This window comes from Phalaenopsis equestris, unplaced genomic scaffold (genome assembly GCF_001263595.1).
Source record: "Phalaenopsis equestris unplaced genomic scaffold, ASM126359v1 Scaffold000600, whole genome shotgun sequence".
NCBI classification, from domain to species: Eukaryota; Viridiplantae; Streptophyta; class Magnoliopsida; order Asparagales; family Orchidaceae; genus Phalaenopsis; species Phalaenopsis equestris.
Genome location: NW_018165040.1, coordinates 727858 through 753662, shown reverse-complemented (window position 1 = coordinate 753662; position 25805 = coordinate 727858). Strand labels below are relative to the sequence as shown.

The 25805-nt window shown below is 33.4% G+C and overlaps 3 protein-coding genes across 3 annotated transcripts in view; 2 read left to right on the top strand and 1 right to left on the bottom strand.

The window, feature by feature from the left end:
- The window catches only part of LOC110029673 (peroxidase 52-like), a 12300-nt gene extending 12185 nt beyond the window's left edge, over positions 1-115 (top strand). The window contains 2 exon segments of the mRNA XM_020732080.1: positions 1-3; positions 5-115. The exon segment at positions 1-3 is cut by the window's left edge and continues 572 nt beyond it. Coding sequence (XP_020587739.1) covers positions 1-3; positions 5-110 — 109 coding nt within the window. The 3' untranslated portion in view covers positions 111-115.
- A 4326-nt stretch (positions 116-4441) lies between these two features.
- LOC110029697 (probable LRR receptor-like serine/threonine-protein kinase At5g45780) lies at positions 4442-9558 on the top strand. Its single transcript, XM_020732110.1, has 11 exons — positions 4442-5029; positions 5103-5235; positions 5352-5423; positions 6047-6190; positions 6270-6341; positions 6421-6480; positions 6851-6924; positions 7107-7250; positions 7381-7716; positions 8070-8461; positions 9117-9558. Exons 1-11 carry the CDS (start codon positions 4903-4905, stop codon positions 9429-9431), a joined length of 1869 nt encoding a protein of 622 aa, XP_020587769.1. The 5' UTR covers positions 4442-4902; the 3' UTR covers positions 9432-9558.
- A 2795-nt stretch (positions 9559-12353) lies between these two features.
- On the bottom strand, positions 12354-19217 carry LOC110029779 (aspartate aminotransferase, mitochondrial). The gene is made up of 10 exons (XM_020732211.1): positions 19006-19217; positions 18836-18921; positions 17117-17323; positions 16626-16731; positions 16233-16337; positions 15955-16127; positions 15164-15323; positions 14929-15024; positions 12661-12755; positions 12354-12551 (listed from the first exon to the last, which is right to left on the bottom strand). Exons 1-10 carry the CDS (start codon positions 19183-19185, stop codon positions 12473-12475), a joined length of 1287 nt encoding a protein of 428 aa, XP_020587870.1. The 5' UTR covers positions 19186-19217; the 3' UTR covers positions 12354-12472.
- Between the last annotated feature and the right edge of the window lie 6588 nt (positions 19218-25805).

Genomic DNA, 25805 nt, shown 5'->3' with positions numbered 1-25805 from the left:
CGCTCTTCTTCCGCGATTTTGCGGCGGGTATGGTGAAGATGGGGGCCATTACTCCGCTTACGGGAAGCAGCGGAGAGATACGTTTGAATTGCAGAAAGGTTAACTCCTGATTGCTGATGTCTTAATATGTCGCTTTTAAGTTATTATTTATTTATTACGAAATTCTTTTTTATTGAAGTTGTGTGGGACAAAATGTCCGGAAATGTATTTATAACTCTTCTTTGTATTTGGATCATTTAAAAATAAAGATGTTTATTAGTTATCTCATCACCTGTTTAATTATTTACTTGAATTACACATTTATAGAAACATTATATTCAATTAGCTGGGAAGTGGCAGCTCCCTTTGAATGTCCAAACTCGTTCTATGTTAATATATATATACACCCTCAAAATAAATGTCGTAAATATTATTAAGAAAATAGTTTTTTTAACATACATATTTTCTTATACCTGCTAACGTGTTTTGTGTATGAGAGAATAAATACTCACATGGTTTTAACAAAATTGAGAATGGTATTTAGGTTTGGTTTAAAGTGGTATTATCGTATTATCATTCAGTCTATCTGATTTAAAAGTTACATTTGTCGAACTAAAGTAGGCCAGCTACCATTTGAAATGATGAAAATTTATCGTTCTTACAAAAGAACTTTGGGAGACAATCATCTCCCGTGGTTCACCAAATAAATAAAAAATTTAGACATCAACATTCATTCTAATCGAACGAAACTTTACCGTTTTACCAAACGAAGGCGTGGACCGAAAATTATGAAAATAAGATTGCAATTTGGACACTCCAATTATCATGCTTGTTAGTTGTGCTTGGGCAATTACCCAATGAAGGGTACATCTTAGGAGAAATTATTACATGAGGCGATCACACGGCTCGACAATGATTCAAATTAAGCGATGCAGGATCCAAAATGACATAACCGATTCTGAAACATCTGTTCTAGAAAATATTTTTTTCCGTCTGAGACAAATAGCTCATTGCATTCATCCGAGACTCTTTTTTCGGTGTGATGGCGATAATATTATAATAAACTAATTAATATTCTTACAAGAGAATATTATAATTTTGATACATAGAATACTTTAAGAATACAACAAATATTTAAACAAAATACAAAATTTATTAAATAAAATATTAGTGCCATAATTATTCTTTAATTGGCAATCCGCTAATTGGTCAGCAAAGGCAAGTAATAGATTATTATCAATGAAACAATATAGTCTATAACGCTTCTTTGCTAAGTAGTTGAGGGTGATTTTGATGTTGATACTTCAGCAAACTCTAATTAGTTTAATCATTCAAATTTAGCAATTAATTAAATCTATTATTATATAAACTAAGATTAATTAAATTCGGAAGACTTGAATTTTGATTTTCATTATAATCAAAATAATTTTTTTTTGAGGCAAGCTTGATAATGGCAGAAGTGCTCTCATCCATGTCTTAGGGTTCGTTCGGGGCAGCTTATTTGGTGCGGTAGCGTTTTGAAAACACACATTGTCTGTTTGGGTAAACTGAGTTTTGACGGCTTATGCGTTTTCAAAACGCTGAAAACAACGTTTTCACACTGCACCTGTCTAGGTGCGGTGACAGCTTTCTGGCTATCGTCTGGCTTTTCCAAAAAAAAATAAAAATTTATAATAGCTACTGCATCTAGCTTATCAGCAGATTATTTTTAATCAACTTATCAGCAGCTGCCGCAAACAGACCCTTAATGAGTCCAAAATCAATGTTCTTTCATTGTGGCTCCCCTCTATTGTCTATGGCATCTCATTACTTGTGCAACTTATTATTATGACTTCTACGACCCACTACATTATTATCGCCAAAAAAAGTATATTTGTTATGGCCCAATTACAACTATTATTGCTAAATTATTTGCGTACATCTATAATTATCAACTTTGTAAATCCAACTCCAATAATTCAGGACAAGACTGAACTTATGTATCTGTGAACTTTTAGTGGATCTCTTAAATCGAGCTAGTTAGCCAAATGATTTTTCTCTTTTTGGGTTTTATATTTAAAAGTTTTTTTTTTGTTATTTTCTCTGGATATTCTTTTTTATTTATGTGTGTTTGAAATTTTATATAATTCTAAAATATTAAATTATTATTTTTTCTTGCCATGAATATTCCCATATACAATAATATATGTCATGCTTAAAATTTAAATTTTACATCTGTATTACATTTCACATTGGATGTTGAACTTTTAGCATATATTAATCAAACTTTAGTACTTCTGGAATCCATGTAATAAATAAAACCCTTTGTTCCATTAAATACTCTAATTTACTCAGCACATATATCAAGGCTAAGGAGTCATGAAGCGAGTAATAAATATATCACATTTATTTGTTTTTAAAAATTAAATACACTTTTTTTTTTCACATAAAAATTTATGACATTTATTATAAATATAAATATGAAATTTTAGACATTAGAAATGTAAATACATAAAAATGAAGTGATGTGTATATAAATTTCCCTTGAATTTAGATGTAGCCAAAATTTCTTTTGTCAAATCTATAAATAAAGTATGATTTTATATTTTCTAAGGATGTAATTTGAATTGAAAACAATGAAGTGTCGTTACAACAAAAAGGATCTCAGAGATTTGACTATTACTTGTAGGGCTGTAAATGAGTCTAGCTTGAGTGAGCGATCTTGGCCTTGGCTCGAGTTCAAGTGGTTTGAAATTGGCTTTTGTTTAAAACTGTTCGTGAGTTGTGTGTTCGTGTTTAGCTCAATTTATACATTCTTATTGGCTTGAAATTGACTCATTTAAATTAATTAGAAAAATATAGTTATCGGGAGTTGGATTCAAACTTTCACCAATTCTATGCAATATATGATGCAGAACCACATGACCACACTAGCTATTATGATTTAAACTTAAATATAAATATATAAACTATATTAATATAAATAATTTATATAATTTTTTTATTTCAAGCTAAAACGAGCATAACACGATCGAACAAAGAGTTGTTTGTTGTCAAGTCGTTTATAATTCAAGCTTGAAAAATCCGTCTGTGTTTGAATCACTTACTTAACGAGTCCAACTCGAACTGTTCGCAAACAACGAGTTTTTTTTTTTAAACCCTAATTCTTTTGATCGTCAATGAGTCATTTGTAGTAATTTTTTATTATCTTATTTCATCATTTTTAGGTTGCCAAGTTGCCTCTCCATTTGAGTGTGGCCATGATGGATTGCCCGAACTATTTTTAATCATCCCCTTTTTCAATTACCTCACAAAATTTTATATTATTTGCATTGCATTGCATTCAAAATTTTTAATCGTGGATCATAATTAAAAATTAAATTAAAAGTCTCTCCCCCTTCTGTATCATCATAAGAGGGGTTGGGCTTTATTTATATTGTTCTGGGTGTAATCAATGCAAAAATATGAACTATTTTGATCGAACGGTCCCGGGAGCTTCATTTGATCAGACGGTGTTTGATGAACGTTTGAGTGTCTTAATGATGTCATAATTGAGTAATCTTGAGTTGTTGGATTCGTCTTGTCGAGATGCCCAATTCGACTATGAACTCGTCATATTCGACATACATTTGATCTTCCAAATGTGTTTGAAAATCTTCAAAGAGTGGTTTAACGATTTGATTTGAGCTTGATTTGACTTGAATTAGACTAATTTTTATATCATTCGGTCTGTCTCATCAAGCCGGTTAGTTTGACCATAAGTTTAATCAAATCAAAGCCCTGGATAAATTTTTATAACGATTTGAAGAGTCCTTGCTCAAAAAAAAAATCTTGAGATCTGTGTCTTGCCTCAAGATTTATGCTGAATAATAGAGATTTGTTTGAGATTATCAATTCCATTATACAAAAATATTATATATAAATATATGTATGTGTGGATATAATAAAATGTTATGTTAGCATATATATGGTCCTCGAATAGCTAGGCACATGAGGGTGACTGAGAGCACATATAATAGCCTCGATCAATTATATATATATATATATATATATAATATCTATGATGTAATATGATATTATTTGTTTATTTATTTATTTATTAATATTTAATCAGCATCACATTAAATAATTATGTCATTAACTTGATTGTTTACATTAATGAGACAGGTTTTTAAATACCTGAATAGCTAACTAGTTGTTCTTCACATAAAAAGATAGGAAGATTTGCATACATATCTATTACTTAAACTTCAATTTTTAATTACATGCCACATTTAAAAATGTGTATTTAAATTTATTAAAAATAAAATAGTGATATTTTTATGTGATAATAAAAATTTGGATTATATAAATGTAAATATTAAAATTTAGACTTTCGATATGTAAAAACATAAGACTTGGTCGGTATGGTATGTAAATGCCTCAAAAAGATATTTGTTTGAAAATTTTGAGGAACAAAACAATCTTTCCAAAGAAAAATCTCACTCATCTCAAATCCACTTATAAATCAGCTCGTTTTTTTCATTTTCGATCGCTTCAATCAAACAGAAATCGAAAAATTTCCCCTTCAATTAAGGGCTTGATCCAGAACCCCAAAAGTAGCAAAGCTTTCAAACTACAATGTGGTTCTACCAGGCCTCGCCGATGAGAGCTTTGGGCGCCACATGGCTGCCATCACTCTCCAATGCTCTCCATTCTCAACTCTCTCTCTCCCCTCTTCCACTCTCCACAACTGCCGAGGAGACTTCATTAATTTCGCCTCCTTCACTCTGTTCCCGACAACTTGCTTGTTATTTTAAGCCCTCGTAGCTCTCAGAACCTGCGCTTGAGAGAGATTTCAAAGAAACCAGCTGCAAACACAGTTTTTTATTTAAAGATGATAATGGTGCATTCGTCGCCCACATCAAGCTTTGAGCTTTCTTTCCCGAAGCAGAAACCTCTTCGATGGAGCCTCTGAGTGCGCAATGGCTGCCGCCGCTTCTTCTTCTCCCGGCGGAGATTCTCTTAATGTTGGTGTTTCTCGTCCATTCGGCCGATCCCCCTCTCTCCCCCAAGGGCGTCAACAACGAAGGTACCATTCTTCTTTAGCCCTAAATACTGCGTTTATTTCAGCTTTAGGTAGGGTTTTGGTTTCCCGATTGCAGTGGTAGCGTTGATGTCGATGAAGAGCATGATGAGGGATGAGGTGGGGGTGATGCGCGGATGGGATATCAACTCTGTGGATCCATGTACATGGACTATGGTGGGATGCTCGCCCAATGGCCTCGTTATCTCTCTGTAAGTTTTTCATCCGAAGCTTGCTCTAATCAGATTGGATCAGCATGGGCTGTAATTTTGAGTCAAGTTTGATTTTTTTCTTTCGGATTTCATCTGTTGTTTATGTGTTATGGCAGGGAAATGGCTAATAATGGCTTATCGGGTATGCTTTCGGCGAGTGTGGGGAACCTAAGCCATCTTCAGACTATGTGAGTTTAACAAAGATGAGGTTTTTGAGGCTCTTCTCATGTTTATAATTGAATTGTGTTAAGATTTTCTTACTGTTGGTTTAGCTTTGCTATCCATTTTTAAGTGGATCTGTCTGTAAGTAGGATTTAACTCAAATTGCATTCATTAAAATCTGTAAATTGTGATTTTAGTAAATATTAAGAGGATTGAAACTTGAAAGCTTTGTGGCATGGAAACTGTTATGTTAAATTTTAACAATTTATTTGGCTTTGTTTCGAGAGTTAAGATTTGTATATATTATCAACACAGTAAGATTTAAATCTTGCTTACTGCTGAATTGGATATTATCTTTGAGTTTCTTTATGCAATGTTCCACTGAAATTATTGGAAAAAAAACTACAATTTTTTTTTTCTTTTCTCTTTGAGTTCTAATTTGCGGGATATATCACCAAACAGAATGTCACTGGATGAGAAATTCTACGATTTTGCGGTTTATTAGATTGTCATCAGTTTTCATGTAATGTTTAACTAGGAACTAGGAATTATGTTCGAATTTATAAAATTTTGGATGTGTAACTCCAAATTCTGCAGTCAAAGCAAGCTTTTGGTAAGAATCCTTGTTCCTTTTGTTTATTTATCCCAGGCTTTTGCAGAACAACAAATTAACAGGTCCTCTTCCTTCTGAGGTTGGCAAGCTCTCACAGCTCAAAACTCTAGACCTCTCTGGTAATCAATTTGTTGATGAGATTCCGGAATCCCTCGGACTTTTGACTCACCTAGGATACCTGTAAGAAACTCGTACTCAAATTCACTCTTGACTCGATTGATTTACATGTGCTGGAATGCTGTTTATTTTTCATGTACAGGAGACTTGATAGGAATAATTTTTCTGGCCCTGTACCTGAAGCTGTTGCACGACTTGCTGGCCTTACATTCTTGTATGCTCTATGTTGATTCTTCATTTTCATCAAGTATTTTGCATGCTTATAGACAACTCATGGAAACAATCTGTAACAGAGATTTGTCTTTCAACAATTTAAGTGGCCCAATCCCAATGATTTCTGCAAAAGATTACAGGTCTGTTAAACTGATAATGTGGTTTGACTGTAAAAAATTATGTTTTCTTTTATCTTGAAATACTGTACTGTTTTATTTTTTTTCCATGCTCTTATTTACATACATACCACCCAATTCCAGTGTATTGACACATCTAACATCTAAACCTTGCTTTTTTACATGCAACCCATATCTTTCATATCACATCACAATAACCACCTTTTTATGTTTTATAAAGTGAAATAGACCTTTTCATGCATGGGCAAGGTGTTATCTATGTAAAAATTGAAGTTCAAATGTTGGATATGTAAATACGTATGAATTGAATGCTATATGTAAATTTTCCAACTATTTATTCTACTATTGACAATTTGATATTATTACACTCCAGTGTTGCAGGAAACTATTTTCTATGCAATTCATCTGCAGTGCGTGGATGCGCAAATGCCTCTGTAGTAGTCAATGGTATATAACTTTCCGTTGATCCGTATTTACAATAGAAATTTACATATGTAGCAACACAATTCTTATGTATTTATTACATATCTCACACTTAAACTTTCATATTTGAAAACTGTGTGCCATGTATGTAAATGCCCGTGTATAAATGCAATTTGTCTGCCTAACCATATATACACTATTTATAGAGGCCATCGGTTCAGGCAAATCGAGTAATCATCAGTTAGCTGTTGTAGTTTCTTTGAGTGTCAGCGGTTTTTTGACGCTCTCCGTGCTTTTGCTTTTCTGTTGGCTACATCGTTGCCGATGGCGGTTACCTTTTGCTTCTGATGGTATGTTTTTATAATGGGTATGTTTCATATGTTTTGCTTGATGTATAAACTCATTTTTGTGAGATGAATTTGGGCGTTGATAACTTATTTTGTGAGACGAATTTGGACGTTGATGATTCGTTTTCCTCAGATCATTTCCATGAATTTGGAATGGGACAGCTGAAGAGATTCTCATTCCGGGAGCTGCTAGTTGCTACTGATAATTTTAGTTCGAGGAACATACTCGGGCAGGGCGGATTCGGGGTGGTTTATAAAGGAATTCTCAGAAATGGAACGGCTGTTGCTATAAAAAGATTGAAAGATCCAAATTTTACTGGGGAAGTGCAGTTCCAAACAGAAGTTGAGATGATTGGGTTAGCGCTGCACAGGAATCTCTTATTTCTGTATGGTTTCTGTATGACCTCGAATGATAGGCTACTTATTTATCCTTACATGCCAAATGGGAGCGTTGCTGATCGGTTACGAGGTTTGACCCTTCGACTATTTTCCTTTTATTTGGTTCAATTTGGAGTTAAATTGTGTAGTTTTGTAATTTAAGGTTCTGATTTGTTATCTTAAATTATGTGCAAAATTAAGTTTTGAAGATAAAATTGTTGCATAATTGCTTCTATTTTGAATTTAAGATTTTGATTTGTCCCTTTAAAACATGTGCAGATGTCAAGAACAAGATTATTTAACTATAGAAAATAAAAAAGGAGAAAAATATGATACATTGGTTGAAATTTTATGATTCATATGTTTGATTTGATTCATTATACACTTGATTGATAAAACTTCTAATTTGTGCATTCCCTACAATTTGTAAACATTTATTAACAGATCACAATCATGGGGGGCCATCCCTCGACTGGAACAAACGAATGCGAATTGCACTCGGAGCTGCACGCGGACTTCTATACTTGCACGAGCAATGCAAACCTCGAATCATTCACAGGGATGTTAAAGCTGCCAATATTCTAATCGACGAAAACTATGAAGCCGTTGTGGGAGATTTCGGGCTGGCGAAGCTGTTAGATAGGAGGGATTCTCATGTCACCACAGCAGTGAGAGGTACTGTAGGACACATAGCTCCGGAGTATCTCTCAACCGGTCAATCTTCGGAGAAGACCGACGTCTTTGGATTTGGAGTTCTATTGTTAGAAATGATTACTGGACAAAGAACACTATTTTCGGGAAATGGCGGCGCCCAGAAAGGAGTTATACTTGATTGGGTAAATATTATCTTGATGAATATCAACTGCTGATTATTTTGTTTCTTTTTATGTTCTTTTTTGCTAAAATTTTCATTGATTTCCAGTTTTGACTTACGATAAAGATGATGATTCTGCTGCATCTTAAGTGTTTCTTGGGGGCATTTACATGCTTACCAGACAATTCTTAGTTATTTACACATGTAACTTCTAAACTTTAATATTTAAGTGCAGATCACTCGAATCTTTCAACATCACATCAAAAATATCATTTTTTTCTTAATTTTAATATTCAAATTCATCTTTTTATGCATAGGTTTATAGCACCAATGTATTATAAATGTAAATGTTAAACTTTAGGTGTTAGATATGTAAACCCGTAATAATTACGTGTATGTATGTAAATTTCTCTTGTTTTCTACATCATAGTAATTGTTTACATGTGTTTGGGAATTTGTGTTTATGACAATACTTCTAACGTATTATGGATGTATTATTACATTTGCATTTTTTTCTTCTCATTATTGATGATATTCTTCTTTATTATATTTTGATTTAGGATGATTTACATACAGACCACTTAATTACCATGTATTTATATATGACACCTTAAAGCTCATGTAAGCATACACCATTTATGGTTGAACCCTACAAATTTAATCAAAACTTGTTACAGGTGAGAGAGCTGTATGAACAGAAAAGGCTATGCGTCATGGTTGACCGGCAACTCGGCGGCTCATTCAACACGGCCGAACTAGAGAACGCCGTCGAGGTGGTTCTGAGGTGCACCCAATCGAGTCCGAGCTTGCGGCCAAAGATGAGCGAAGTGGTGAAGGCTCTTGAAGCAGCCAGACCAGCTGAAGAAGAAGCAGAAGAAGAAAGTCATGAGGTTGGGCCTGAGATGTCTAATACTTTCTCCAGATTTCATGGCGATGTGGATGAAGCTTCTTCGTTTGTTATGGAACCGATTGAGCTCTCAGGGCCCAGATAGGAAACTTTCAGTGTTAGATGGAAACTGAGAGAGATTTTGTGTGAGTTTAGTTCTGAATGTGGGCTGTAAATGTTTGTATATTACTGATGTGCTAATGATTTGAAGATCTGTTTTTTTTTTTTAATTCTTTTAATTTTACCCATTTTGAGGCTGTAATTTGGTTATTTTATTTAATATATTTTAAATATAATATCTATTATTACTCTATTTTATATCACGAAATATAAAAATGATTTAATTAACATCACATGGATTAATATTTTTTTGTTAGTAGTTTGACAAATGAGGAATGAATGGCAACATCATGATAGGATAGTGGGTGTAATTATATAGGATGAAAACTAGCCACTGTCAACGAAAGGAGCATTTTTTAGTCTTCATTAAACATTAAGCATGCAATTAACAATAGGAAGATTTACATGCATGCCACTCAATTTTTATGCATTACATATCTAGCATCTAAATTTCATTTCTTTTTTTTGTGTATATATCACTTTAACTTTGCAAGGAAAGTTATATTTAATTTTTAAAAAGTTAAATTTTTGTCATCTAGTATGAATTTTAATGCATTTTTATTAATAATAATTATAATTTAAATTTAAGATCATATGGATTTTGATTTCAATGAATTTATTGTCAAACTGATCATCTCACCATGATGAACCCGGTGATACTAAAATTGGTTCAGTTCGAGTCTAATCAAATTTTGATCAAGTCATTACAACACATTTGGATATTTTGAATCATACATAAAATAGTTAAATTAATTCTAAATTTGACATATTTATAGTTAAATCAAGCATCTTGATGATAAAAAACTAATGAGTTTAACAGTGTTAAATTATTAGATCATCAAGACACCTAAATTAGTAAAAAAATTATATATGATCAAGGAGGATCAACATGGACCGTCCAATCTAAATTAGTAAAAAATTATATTAATAATAAATAAATGAGTAGTTTAGAAGACAGCTAAGCGTTGATAACCCACCGGTGCTCATATCTAACTAAGGATAAAATATTTTAAAAATTTTAAATATGTTGTTAAATTATTGCTGCTTTTACAAATATACCACACATTTCTCATGAATTTACATATCTAACACCTAAATTTTGAATTTTACATTTATAACACTTAAATCTTTCATATCTTATCAAAAATATCATCATCACTAATTTCATTTAAAGATAAAGTGATTTTAATGTAAATATCAAAATTTAGATGTTTAATATGTGAATAAATGGAAATAAATATCACCAAGACTTGCAGTTTTCAACGTATTAGCCGTATTGACTTTCTTTTAAAACATAATCAGAATAATTTTGATTAATATTTTATGGGAAGAACAAAGAACAATTAGGATTTAAAAGTATTAAACTTATTTTTAAATAGAGATTATATATAAATAATCAACTAAATTTTATTTAATAACACCCTTCAAAATAAATTCAATAATTTTAAAAGAAAATCTAACTTTTTTTTTATAATATCATGACAAAATTAATTTTTAATTAACAAACGCACGTGACTTAACAATTTCTAGCAATAAAAGTCTATTTCAGATTTTTTTTTTTAAATTATCAACTTTATTTTTAAATTATGTGTATCATTTGGTCAAATTTAAGATATCTAAACGAACCAGACAAGTTTGATTGATTTTGCTTAGGGGTGTAAACGAACCGAACACGAACGAACATGACTTGTGTTCGTGTTTGGTTCGTTTGAAATTTAGTTTGTCTGAAATAAGCTCATGTTTGAAATTATATTTAAAATTATAATGTTTCTCCTTGTTTGTTTTTTTTTCTAAACGAACGAGCCGAACACGAGCTGTTCACGAACGACGTGCCAGTTTGACATTCCTAATATTAATATACGTAAACAATATTTTATATTAATTATATAACTTATATTATATAATATATAATATCTATATTATTATATTACTAATATAGTATATTAATATATTATTATTACTATTTCATTATATATTATAATTTATAAATTTTAATTTTTTAAAATGTCATAAATTTTGTATATATAATTATTTTAAATTATTTTATATTTTGAACAACAACAATTCGAACACGAACGAACGCATCACTATTAAAATTTGGTTCGTTTAACTAACCGAACGAAAAAAATTGTTCATGTTCGTCTCGTTTACTTACCGAACGAATCGAACACAAACTCATTGACGAACAAAACACGAACTGTTCCCGAACAACCCTAATTCTCCTTGGTTTCAAAAATACATTTCAGTTTTTTTTTTTTTTTTTTTTAAAGCTTTTTATTTTATTCAATTTTTGTTGACTTTTAAATTTTTTTAACCAAACAAACAAAATATTAAAATTTCTTATTAAATTTCAAAAATCCTTTCAGTTTTTTTTTTTTTTTTTTTTTGAAAAGCTTATTATTCTAATTTCAATTTTTGTTGACTTTTAAATTTTTTTAACCAAACAAACAAAATATTAAAATTTCTTATTAAATTTTAGAGGCATTTATATATCCACCCCCCAATTCCTATGTATTTAAATAGCCGACTCCTAAACTACCTTTTACATTTATATCCCCTGAATCTTTCATAGCAATCCACCATTTTAGCATATAAAAGGTTGTAATACACCCTTTCATTCATAAGTAAAAATATATTTATGTAAAAGTTGAAGTTTAGGCATTAGTTATGTAAACACATAGAAATTAAATTGTATGTATATAAATTTTCCTATTTCTTAATTTCATGTAGAATAAATTAAAAATTGATTAAAATAAATCGAAAATTCATAAAATTAAATTGATATTCTAAATGTAAAATATATAATTTGTAATATTTATTCATAATCAAATTTCAACAAATAATTAAATTTCAATTTATTCATAATCAAACCATTTAAAACGAATTTGCACAAACTCAAATGATATTGGGAAAAAAATTATTATGCCTCACAAATCATCGAGAAAAAATTAGAAGGGCAATTGTTTTTTCCTTTTTTTTTCCCAGCTAAAATTAAAATTTATTTTTCAATCTTCATAAATAGACTCTTTAGCTTGATGAAGCTTTGGTGACCTCATGAATAGCAGCAGCCAAGTAACCCAAATTGCCTGTGGTAACTCCTGCCATGCTGCATAAAAATTTCACCCAATTATTTCTGAGAAATGGGAAGCTAGAAGTTGAGTATTTGATTTGATTAAATTATGAGAAAATACAAACATATGTATATATATATATACCTGATTCGACCGTTTCTGGTCATGTAAATATGAAAATCATTAGTCAGGCGATCTACTTGTTCTGGAGTCAATCCACTGTAGCAGAACATTCCAATCTGTAAAGACATTTCAGATTATAACTTTAGGATATATATGTTGAGAACTGCTAAATAAACCGTTAAATATAGACCACAGCCAGAGGCAAACAGGGTAGATTTGCAAATTTATTATAATCATCAACCTTGTCAAACCATTTGGAGTGAGCTTTCTAAGTTTTTAAAGGTTAGGAGGTGAAGATTGAGCATTGATAGACGTCGGAGCTGGACAACAATAGTTGGGTGATGACGGATGATGATGTTATACGGCGGAAGCCGGGCAATAGCAAACAAAGTGAAGAGAGCTTGAAATGATATAATTACTTGTGTTGATTGTCGACCTCGATTGTTGAGCGGAGTTCTAGAGTTTACATCTCAAAGTTTTATCAGTTTAGGAATGTTTCATGTCAATAATGTTAAATATTAGTTTTTTCAGTGATATTTTGGTTATTTTGATCAAAATATTTGAACATCCCCGATTAGAAGGCATGCGTTAATTTCTTTCATTATAGACTCTTCCTTAGGTAATAATAAGGATGTATCTTATCGATATCAGAATTAAATGACGTTGAGTTCGATGAATTTTTATCGTCGAGATGCTCGTTTCAACTTTGAGCAGGCAAAATTCAAAGGCCGTTTTGGCTTCATCAAACAATGCCATAAATTTGTTATCGACATTGGAGATCCTCACCAAATCCAGCCTAACTGATTGCAAACCTACACCAAATCCTCCTATCCCCCTCCAAACACCATCCCACCGAACTCAATCAGCCCTACCCCAACCCATTCCTTTACCCACAGCTTATTGGATCTCTCTAATACCTAACAATTATGCATCCCTACATCACCTACGCTGTCAACATCTTATCTCAACAACTCCAACAGCCCCTAGGCCTTCATTTCCACCAACTCAAGAGGCTCCTCCTAAGGCCCCCTTGACTTGGGCCAGTCTATCGCACCAGGCTCCCTCACTCTTCAGACATATTCTGACTCCAGCTGGACAGACGACTCACATGACCGACACTCTACTACAGGTCACTGCTCATTCATAGGCAACAACCTCATCTCATGACGCGCATTTTCTGTCCGGACACCTGACGTACCTCTACGTGCGGTGCAGGTTATTCCTGAGTTATTTTCAGTTTATTTTTGAGTTATTTTTCAATAATCCCGAAATAACTCAGAAATAACCCAAAAAGTTATTCCTGAGTTATTTTTAGGTTATTTCTGGGTTATTTTCAATAATCATGAAATAACCCAGAAATAACCCGCGGTCTTTATTTTTGGGTTATTTCTCCAAACCACCTCCCAGGGTTATACACTGAGACAATACATCTGCTCAAACCATTGCACACAACCCAGTGTTTCATGCTCGCACCAAACATATCGAAATCCACTACCACTTTGTTTAAGGGAAACTCATGTCCAAGGAGATTGACATCCAATATATTTCAACCTCCAATCCAATTGCAGACATCATCACCAAGTCACTTCCAACACCGTGCTTCATCTTACTTCGAGACAAGTTGACACTTCGACAGAACCGAGCATCAACTTGAGGGGGGATCATAAAGATAGCTCTCCATTCAGGAAAGGACAACAAAATATCTCAACCGTTTTTCGGTTATAAGCACATCATTACCTTTTGTCTTATCTTACCTATCTTCAAGACACTTCTTTTAGTATTATAAATATTTGAACCTAAAACTAACACTAAGCTGGAAATATTTGCAAGTTCAACTTTACCTTCCTGCTTCTCTATGTTCCTTCTCTGGTTTTCTTTGCTTGCAGCTCCACATCGAAAGCAATACAGGGAAGATCCTCCAGCATCCTTCCTCTTTACCTTTTGCATATCGTGTTAAATTCGGGAGATTTCAATTCATGATCGTGTCAAGTTTCATGTTTAATCCGATGAACTTTCTAGCAAAATATAAAAATTCAAGAGGTATTTTAATCAAATTAATCACATTGAGATGGCCATGATAAAGTGATTTCATTAGCAACAACACTATCGCACATAGGGCTGTAAGTTAGATCCGATTATCAATCAAAATCATCAATCTCATCCAACTTTTTGGTAGTATACTAAATTTTTACGTCGATTTATCGAATGAGAATAGTATCTCATATGTAATCCTTTAAAACATTCAGAATCTGTCTCAAATTCAATAGTTTGTTGAAATTTCTATCTCACCTGATTAGTTATATGCTCCCATGACAAGTTGGATCCCAAATTTTCAATGTTTTCACGCAGCGCACTTCGCATTCCGATGATACGATCAGCCATAGCCTGAAAGAACGAAAACATGCAGCTCATTGAAAACATAAGTATGCCAGTGGTTAATCTTGACATTATGCATGTATACTCCTCACTAACTTAAGGATTGATAAAAGTTGGAATAAAAGAACATTGAATATACAATGATTACCTTAACTTCCTTAAGCCATAAGCTTTTTAGCTCGGCATCACTAAGGATGATGGAAACAACAAGTGCGCCATGAATTGGTGGATTGCTATACATAGGCCTAGCAAGCTGCTGCAATTGACTCTTAACTGCAACTGCTTGTATATCGTCTTCACAAAAAGAATGCTGTTAATAAGCACAGTTAATAAGCACAAAAAAAAAAAAAAGAAGATCAGTGAAAACACAGAACAAGAACTCAGCAGGTGATTTAAAAGTGCTAAAATAGTCCACAATTATTTACATGGGATAATTTTAGTCACACAGTTTATAAATGTGTCAAATTAATCCCCACACTCATTAAATTAGGTCTGAAATAATCATTTGTGAAGACGATTTCATCTCATATTAGAAGAGTCTAAGAATAAATTGGCATTTTTATAGACTCTGGTACTAAAGTGACCCCTGCAAAGACTTAGTGGACTATTTTCAAACTTTTCTCTCTAAAAATATAGAGAAAAGATTATGAGCTCTAACTGATACTGATAACTGATACTGATAAGCATGCTTATGTATAAGTAATTGCATCAGCAAACTCAAGAACTGATCTATGTATGATATAAGAAATTGAAACTCTCACAGCTCATGATAAGCTAAAAACGTACAATCCAACATTATAAACTTAGAATGCAGGGTAACCATGAAATCATACAAATTCTTCGACCAAGCAACCAAAAAATAAAACTATTCAACATGAACCTTCATAATCCCAAGAGTTAACTTGCAAGTTAAACATTAAATTTTAGAACCACGCGTACCTGAGGCATCCAACTCTCTGCCCATAGAGTCCCATATTTTTCGCAAAAGACTGGGCGCAACCAATCATATGCCCGTCCTCGAGGAAAATCCGAATCGCTTTGGCATCTCTCTCGGGGTCACCACTAGCAAAGCCTTGGTATGCCATGTCAAAGAATGGGAAATGATTCTTAATCTATAAACCAGAAATTGATGACAAGGTAAACAATGAAGGGAAATAAGAAATATAATAATAAAATGAACGGCAATGAAAACTAACACAAGATAAAAAATCACTTACCTTGAACAGATGTGATATCTCTCTCCATTGATCTTCAGATGGATCAACCCCAGTAGGATTATGCGCACATGCATGAAGCAAAAAGAACGAACCGTTGGGTGCATTCTGAGAGCAACAAACTTAGAAACTTAGATTCATAAAATTTTCAAAAATGGAAAATTTGCATACATACCACTCAATTCTCAAGTATTTACATATCTTACACCTAAACTTCAATTTTAAGATACCTACCACCTTACTTATGCATGAAAAGGTGTATTAATACACGCAAAATAAGCAATCAAATAAAAAAAAAGTTCCAAGATATATCAAGTTCAAATAATACATGTGAAATCATCACGATAAACTAAATGAGATTTATTAATTCAACATCCAACAAATTGTTTCATTTACCTTAATATCATCCAGCATGGCCGCAAAATCAAGTCCCTTTGTTTCTGGATGGTAGTAGCGAAATGTCCTCTGAGGAACATGGGCATCCCTCCAAATGTTATGATGACTGTAAATAATCACATCAGATATTACAATAATATCCTCAGATGATAGTTGCTTTCACGTCTTCTTAATGACCATAAAAAATGAACCTTCTAGTAAGCCCAGCTCTTTTTTAAACATCAGGTAGATCAGAGCACTAGAAAATATACCAGGTAAAAATATTTGGAAAATTTACATACATAAGACACAATTCTTACGTATTTACATATCTCACACCCAAACTTTAATATCTACATACACAAGACTTTGCTGTAAACCTATGCCTGAAAATGTATATTCCACTTTCAAAAAGTGATAATAGTGCTACTTTTTATTTGATATTAACGATTTCCCTGCCATTTGTGTAAATGCAACAAAATATTATATTGTTGAGACACAATAGCACTTACTTTGCCCAGGTAGGTATGGGTATATAAATTTGTGAATCAGGCAAGAAACGTTTCTGAAAATCTGCAAAAAGCCGACATGCCCCAGTTCCTGATAGTGCTTGAACTGCTGCGATGCGTTTTTCTTTTATTAACTCGGAATCATCCCCATATGCTAACTTCAATGACTCTTCAATCATCTTGATGCTGCCTCCCATTGGAAGATACTCCCTGGTAATCAAAGATCCTGCTTTTATTGGTGGCGAATTGGAAAATAAATTATATCCTGAAAATTATAAATAACATTCCATAATTACATGTTTAAGCCTCCACCAGCTTAAAGTTATTATGGGAACTTTAGAGAATCAATTATAGAAAGAGGTTTAAGAAGAAAAACAGTGTTGTAAAAATTATTCAATAAATCTAATTAAAGGCTTTTTGTGATTACTTAAAATTCAGAGACTAACTTGTGATAATTAGAGTTTAAATGGTTAATTTACTTTGGGTAGCCTATAGTCAGCTATAATTAACATCTATAAAAGTCCATAATTGGCCATTGGCCAAGCTGGTGTAGCTTGCTAATCATCCTGCAATCCTTGTGGTATAATTTATGGTTAATGAAAATTTACTAAACACACTAATCATCAGTCAATTAACATAACAAGTAATTAAAAAATTAATTGTATTGTATCAATACAGATTCCTTCATTGCTTGTTTAGTGGCTATGCGTAGTGAAGCATTAAAATTAACTGATACAATTAGCATTTGGTGGCAAATAACACCAAGTGCGAACAAACTATAAGTAAGCATTTTTATAACAATTTATACAAAACTTTTTCAATCACTTTCTTAATATCAGATCAATTTTTATGGATCAAAGTGAAGAATTGCACTAAGTCCGAATCAACTTAGATTTTAAGCACATTTAAGATCATGAGTGGCTACCTTCTAACCTAATTAGCTCAAAATGTCATGCTTATAAACATTACTAAAATCACATCTTCAACATCGCTTTTGAATATCCCTTTTTTTGTGATATTTCCATTTCATTTATGCCATCATCTTTAGTCTTATTAGACCACCAGAATCCCCATATAACTGCCTTAGAATTCTTGCAAACAGTCAGATTTCTATCATCACTTTCTACTTAAACATCATCTTAACAAAAGTATTTCCTTGAAATTCTTGCAAAACAAACCAAATTGATTATGTTATTTTATAACATGAGAAACTGAAAATTCCTAAACAGGCAAGAGATCAAGAAAATGAATTTTTTTTTGCTTGAAACAATATATTCACTAATTATTATTTTTAAAAAATAAGCAAATCATAGAAAAAGGAGAAGTTGAAGGTTTCCCAGTTAGTTGCAGGGGTGGATCAAACAGCACCTTTGGAATACCAGGGTTGATGCTTCTCCCAGAAAATTTCAAAATCAAAAAGGGAACAGACATTTGGATGAAAGCAGCAATTTTGGATTTTAACCCAAGGGTCTTCGTTGATCGCCTTATGGCTTGGCTTACATAGGGATAGCAATATGTCCTTGGGTCCAATCCAAGTGGCGAAAAGAGAATAGCAAATAAAGCAGATTCCACGGAACCAATGAACAAACACAGCCACACAAGTAGATAAAAAGAAGACAATTATTTTCTCCAACAAACATGCCAATTAAAAATTATCACAGAAAAAGAGAAACGAGAGATGAAGAAACAAAAGACATAACATAAACTTGAAACTTCACACACATATTTAGGTTTCCCGCAATCCTCTTCTCTGCTTCCCGAACACATTCCAGAACCACCGGCTTTCCATTGTTATCTCGATAAGCTCCCTAATCAAATCACCCTTGTCAAAAAAACAGCAGGAAGCAGAAGAACCGTAGCGAGACAGGGAAGTAAAGAAGACGACTACTCACAACTCCGACATTAACTTTATCAGGGCTCGCATCGGCGAGGAAAGCCTCCGTTACTCCGAGGATTGGATCCTTCGCAGCCGGCTCAACGTGACCCCACCAAGACGCCGTCGACATAAATCTCCCCAACGCCGCCGCTCGCCGGCTATTCCTTATGATTCCTTGGCACATCGATGAAGCCATGAGTGACCTTACACGCTTTTCTTCTACTGCAATTCTCCTCCCGCGATATGCACAGTGGGGTTTTATGGTGGCAGCATTCAGGACGATGCGAATTTACTAAACTACCCCTACAATACGGATAAGATTGGGTGACCCGACCCGAGATCGCGACCGCTGCCGCTAAACGGCCGTCTCGAGATTCGCGGCAGCGTTGAAGCAGTTGAGACCATTCAAGTGGGGATTGAAATATAAAGGATGAGATGGATAAATAAATATTTTCATGCATTTTACATAAATCTTATGTTTTCATATATAACAGCTCATAGTCATAGAAGTTATTTTGCAAATACTAAAATACATGAGAATTGTGTGGAATGTGTCTAAATGCCTTTTTAAAACTAACCGATTTCTTTTATATTTTCATATATAACATTTAAATTTATATATTTATATCTATAACACTTTAATGTGATAAATTTATACTTTAAATTTTTAGAAATAAGCGATAGCAATATTTTTTAGGGCCGTTTGGCGCAGCTTTAACTTCTTCTCTGCGTCCGGCGTTTTCGAGACGCCGTGTTGGCGTTTGTTCGGGCGTTCGGTCCTGCGATCGGTAAACGCAGCGTTAAAATCCTATATCTTTCGTTCGCTTCTTCGACGCTCCCTACCTCCCGCGATCGGCGTTCAGCATGGGATTATTACCCCGCAGCCCTCGATCTCTCCGGAAGCCCTAGATCTCACGAACGACGACCGTCCCCGTTCCCCAGCTCGCTTCGCTATCGTCGATCGACGCTCTCACTGCTGCCCGCAGATCGGATCGAAGGTCCTCTGCAGATCGAATCGGCGCTCCTCTCTACGGTTCCTCTGCAGATCGGATCGAACCTCGCTTGCATATCTAGATCTTCGATCGAGTGCTTTACCCGCACCGCAGCGCACCGCAGTGCTTTACCCGCACCGCAGGTATGCTTCACGACATCTCTCGCCCATGATTCTTCTAGATTTTTTATGGAAATCCAGCTACAGCCTACGCCTGCCCTTGCTTCTTCCAATTGTCACCCTTCTGCCATCCTTCCTCCTTTTTGTTCTTAGCCCTACATCTAGCCACCGACACCCATACCATCTATTTGCATCCTTATCTCTCGCTGCCAAAGAACCGGCTCCCTTCTTTCATCTGTCTTCATCCACTAGCCGCCCAAGTCACTCTTCTTCTTGTGTACAGTTGCTAGCCACCCAGCTTTGGCCATAGCCGGATACTTATGTTTTGTTGTATTTTCATTTTTGTTTGAGTGTTGATTGTAATCCTAGTTGCTTGTTGCTTGTTGCTTAATAATATTTTCTTTCATTGTTGTGATTTGGGGTAATTGTGGTATAAATGTGCTGAAATTCATTGCTATTTATGGTTAAATGTAAAGGGTAAAGTTTAGGTGTTAGATATCTATATTCAGAGGAAATGGGTGGTATGTTTTTAAATGCACCTTCAGTTTTTCCATGATGCTTGCAAATGCTCATGATATCAGGCGTTTTACTTCCTAATTCTTTTGTTCAAGAATTTCTATGTGCATGCTTCTCTACATGTTTCTTAAAATTTGTTGATGTATGTGAATTATATTTTTTATTAAAATGTATAGTTTTTATTTTATTTATTTATTTATTTTGTTGTCTGTAGGGTTTAAATGAATACCTAAATCTGATTTTGTTATCTTTACAGTTAACACCTAAATCTGATTCTCTTCCTACTTGATAAAACCTCCTTTTGCTTGGGGTGATACCTGTATCTATGCATTTATCAACTTATAGGGTATCTTGTTTTTTTCTTTTATAAAATTCATTTTCTTAGTCTTCATTTGAGATATATGAGGATTCTATAGGTGGTTTGAAGGTGTGACTCTTTAGGTTTTTGCATGAATTGATTAACTAGACGTAATGAGAATGTGATGTTAGGACAAGTGTTAGATAAGTGGATTGATTTTTTCACTAACCTTTGATATTGTATCATATCTATATCAGCTTATTTTTTAATCAATGTTTAATTTTTGTCATGATTCAGTTGAAGTTTCATTCTATCAGCACATTTGACATTGAAATTTCATATTTCAACAGAAGCAGCCTTTTTGAAATTTCAAATTTGTGGGATTTAATGGTTGATTTTTCCAAATGGAATTTTCTCATCTATGGCAACAGTATAAAAACTGATAAAGATCCAAGCTTGTTTTGTATTCTGATTCTGAGCCTTAGTGGATTCACTTTATTTAATTTTAGAAAAATTCACATGCATATCACACAATCCTTATTGTATACTTTATTTAATTTTTTTGTTCAGTTTGTTGGTTCCACGACATGAATGGAAACAGTTGGGGTTTGGAAGAAGAAATGAGTCATCCTACGTGATATGCCGTCATATCCTTTCCAAAAGCAGGTGCATATTGTGGTTGCAACAATGACACTACATAACTTCATCCGAAGACATTCCTCACAATCAGATACAGACTTTAGTATGACTGACAGTGATGAACTGAATGTCTTCGAGCAAACTTCTGGAATTGTGGGTGGGAATTCATTACCTGAGGATGATGTAGAGTCTAATGAATTTGGAGATCAGGAAGGTGAATGTTTGACTGATATGATTGTTTTAAGTGAGTCTATCACAGATGCTATTTGTGGCTGTTGATATACCAAGTTTTACTTTAATAAGGTTATATTTTGATATTCATATGTATTTAATTTTGGTTACTTTTAAAATACCTTAAACCGACATTGATTCTTTTGTTATTTTCGCAGTTAAACAAACATGACTTTCAGGATATCATGTACGGACAGAGAGATTTTGTGTTATTGTGGACTACCGTCTCCGTTGCTAACGTCACGTAAGGAGCATAGCTTTGGGAGGCAGTTATATGGTTGTGTCAGAGGTGTTTCAGCTCGTTGCGGTTTCTTCAGGTGGGCTGATAGTCCCACATATTACACTGCCAGTAGTTATGCCAACAGTCATGTGAATCCGATGTTTTCTCAGGCTGACTGTGCAGTTGAAGACCGACGTAGCCAGAGTCTGAAGTTAAATATTTTAATATTTCTCCTTGTTGTTGTACTTGTATTTGTATTTTTTTTAGTTCTACTGGTACTGTTAGGATGTGAGAACTGTATGATATCTTTTAGAACTTGTTTGTCATTATCGTATGTTTCTGTAATATATGTTTCTTTTCTACGAATAAGTTATTCTAAATAAGTTGCCCCAAACAGTTTTATCACACAGGGGCAGTAATGTCATTTAACCACCAATAAGCTAGTTTGAATAAGCTTGCCCAAACAGCAAGCCAGATTATTCTGATAATCTACAGATTATCAGATTATCAGAATAATCTGCTTATCAACAGATTATAAATAATTCACAGCTGTGCCAAACAGACCCTTAATGTGACATTGAATAATTGTGAGTTTAACGCATGTAAATATTAAAATTTTGGTGTTATAAATGTAAATATATGAGAATTGTGTGGTGTGTATGTAAATGGTCCATAAATAAATAAATAATCTTGCATATATCTATGTTTAGATTTTATAAAATGGGTTAAGCCAATGGGAGTCATTCTATTATTGTTGTATGTTGCTGACTTTAGCTTGGGAAGCATTTTTATAATCAAAATATCAAAATATTTTATTAAAAATATGATACAAAACTGTTATCTTAGAGTTATTCCACTGATCTAGATTAGTTTCGAGGTATATTTGAGATGGTTGCAACTTTGTTTAAAGGGTGACTGTAAAATTATGGTAGAGAAAATAATTTATTAATGTTGTATTGGAAATTATAAATAGATATTGTTTTTTTCAAAAATCAGAGAGCAATATTCTTATAATCATTCCACTTTAAGAGGCCGTGTTGAAAAAAAAAAAAACAATTTCAATCACTTAAATTTCTATAAAGGTAAAAAAAAAAAGTTTCTTGAAATGTAAAACAGTCAGAAAGTTGTCTCAAACAGACCCTCAATCTAAGATTGAAGAATGAACTCACAATCTTGTGGTTGGGGGCTCGTCTCCCACTCGGGTGGCGAGAGTTTGATTCACACACTAATCACTAGTTTTAATGTCCTTAAGGCTCACCTTTCAAAATTAATAAATAAATAAAAATCTAGGATCCTTGATTGGATGTTGCAAAGAGTTCAAAGTATAAATATTGCTTGATTATAATTTTAAATTTGAGTGGATTTAATAAATTTAATAAATTTTGATGGTGTTGACTTCATCAAATTGAAATATTTAGTTGTGATAAAATCAAAATGCAGGAGATTAAAATTTTATATTTGAAATTTCTTAACTCATTAATTGCATCAAGCTTCTTGCTTAATTATGTGATTTTACTAAGATTAAAATTTGAATGATCAAAATACATTGCATTAAATTTTGTGTTTTGTGAGATAAAATTTTGTATTTATACACACACACACACCCCACTAAAACTTGATTCATTTTGAGTTGGCCCGGCTTGACTCCGATGACAATTCAAGCCTGATATGCCTTCAATAAATTCGCATCATCTAGCACAAATCTCAAGGTGTTGCGGGGATATCATGATAATATTTTGAGTAATAAATATTCAAACTTCGATTAAGAGTGATTAAGAACTTTAATTTCAACAAACTTGCAGTCAAACTGACCAGTTTGATGAGACGGACTCAATGACACTAAAATTAGTCTAATGTAGACCAAATCAAGCTTCAATCAAGCAATTAAACTACTTTTAAAAGTTTCTCAGGCGTATTTAGAATGTCAAACGAATGTCGAATCTTGTGTGCTTATGATTGCATCAAGTGTCTCGGTAAGATGAAAAGACATCTGTCACTCAATTATTAAAGACGCTTTGGGACTCAATCTTCTCACTCGGACATTAGAAATGGGTGTTGTACCATCAACACCTGTCACTCATATCACATTATTTTCATCACCAAGGATGGGCATCGCACAGTATGAGATGCACCATGTTGATTATTTTATTATCTTTCTCTCTTGTGTATAAAGAGGGGTGACACACACACACACACATAGAGACACGCACACGCGCCCGCACGCGGTGACCGACAAAAAATAAAAATCAATATGCATCAACCGAAGTTGGAGTCTAAGAAAAAGCTTAATCAACGTGAAATATGATGTATGCATAAAAAATTTATATGCATACTAAAATGCATACATTACAATTACAAAACAAAATATATGAACGTGTACGAGTATATATATACTCCCTCTCTCCCTCTAAAATCTTATAACTCAAGGAACTTTCGAGAAACCCAACTTTTCCGACTTATCATATATAACAATTTAATATATTTTTATAGATTCCCTCTCAAGGCTCTCATTGATCTCTCTCTCTCTCTCTCTTTCTATGTGTCTGTGTGTCTTTTAAAGGGTGACCCTATATATCAAAAATATTTAATAAGAGTAACGAACACAGGTATCCAATCATAGTTTACAAATTTGCAATTTCATTCCATTCATTTTTAACTGTCCATAAAACCCTAAAATAAGTCAAATTATGTGTCATTTTTCATTCTTCTTCTAAAATAAGTCAAACTATGTGTCATTTTTCATTCTTCTTCTAAAGTAAGGCCAAATTTTAAATTCTGAATATTAACTTTCACTTATTCTTAATTATGATTGACAATGCTCCAACCTAAGAAATTACATTTCCCAATAAATGTTCTCATATTTTTGTCCTAAAGAGTACCCATTCTTTCAAGGCTATTATGACACACCTCTTTTACCCCTTTGACCTAAAAAATATGAAGTTAAGGGCTTCTTTGGAATCATTTTTATATCTTATTTATTTATAAAAAACATGTTTGTTAAAAGAATTATTTACATGTTTTATACTCTTAAAATTTTAAAATAAGTATAGATGTTTTAAAAAAATTCAAAATAATTTTTACATGTTTTGGGTGTTTTTAGAAACATTCTTATTGTGCAACAACAAAAAGTATAGTATGAGTCATTGTAGATAAAACAATAGATCATCGTGAATTAGACCGTCCAAAATCCATCCATCAACAAAAGTTTTCCCTAATTGTTTAAACTAATAAATCGAACGATCATACGTAACTGTCATTGTCGAGAAGATTGAACAACTGAAGACAAGTAACGGAGGCTGAGCGATTGAGGCCAGGTAATCAAGATCGAGCAACTAAGACCAGATAACCAAGCTGGAGCATCTGAGGACAAGCAACCAAGGCCAAACATATCAACTAAGCGCTGAAAGATTATCACTCGAAACCAAACATTTAATCCTCATGTCTCAACGTCTAATTATGAGTTGATTTCTTTCAGGATTCGAGTCATAAAAACAAAAAAGGTGACAAGAATTAGAAAGTCTTACACTTAGAAGCCTATGACAAGATAGGCCCCAATATGTCATTTTATGAGGGTGAACAACTATGGATAGAGAAAATTAATTATAAACAATGATTTGGATAGATGTACACTCAGCCCCGTTTGGGGCAGCTTATAAGTGCGGGCGGCGTAAACACCCCCGCCATACCGTTTGGTTCGCACTTTTTGATGGATTATTGAAAACTGCGTTTTTTATTTCCTTAAACACGCGGACCGCGGGCGGTCCGCGTTTCACCGCGTGTCGCGATTTCTTTTTCCTCATT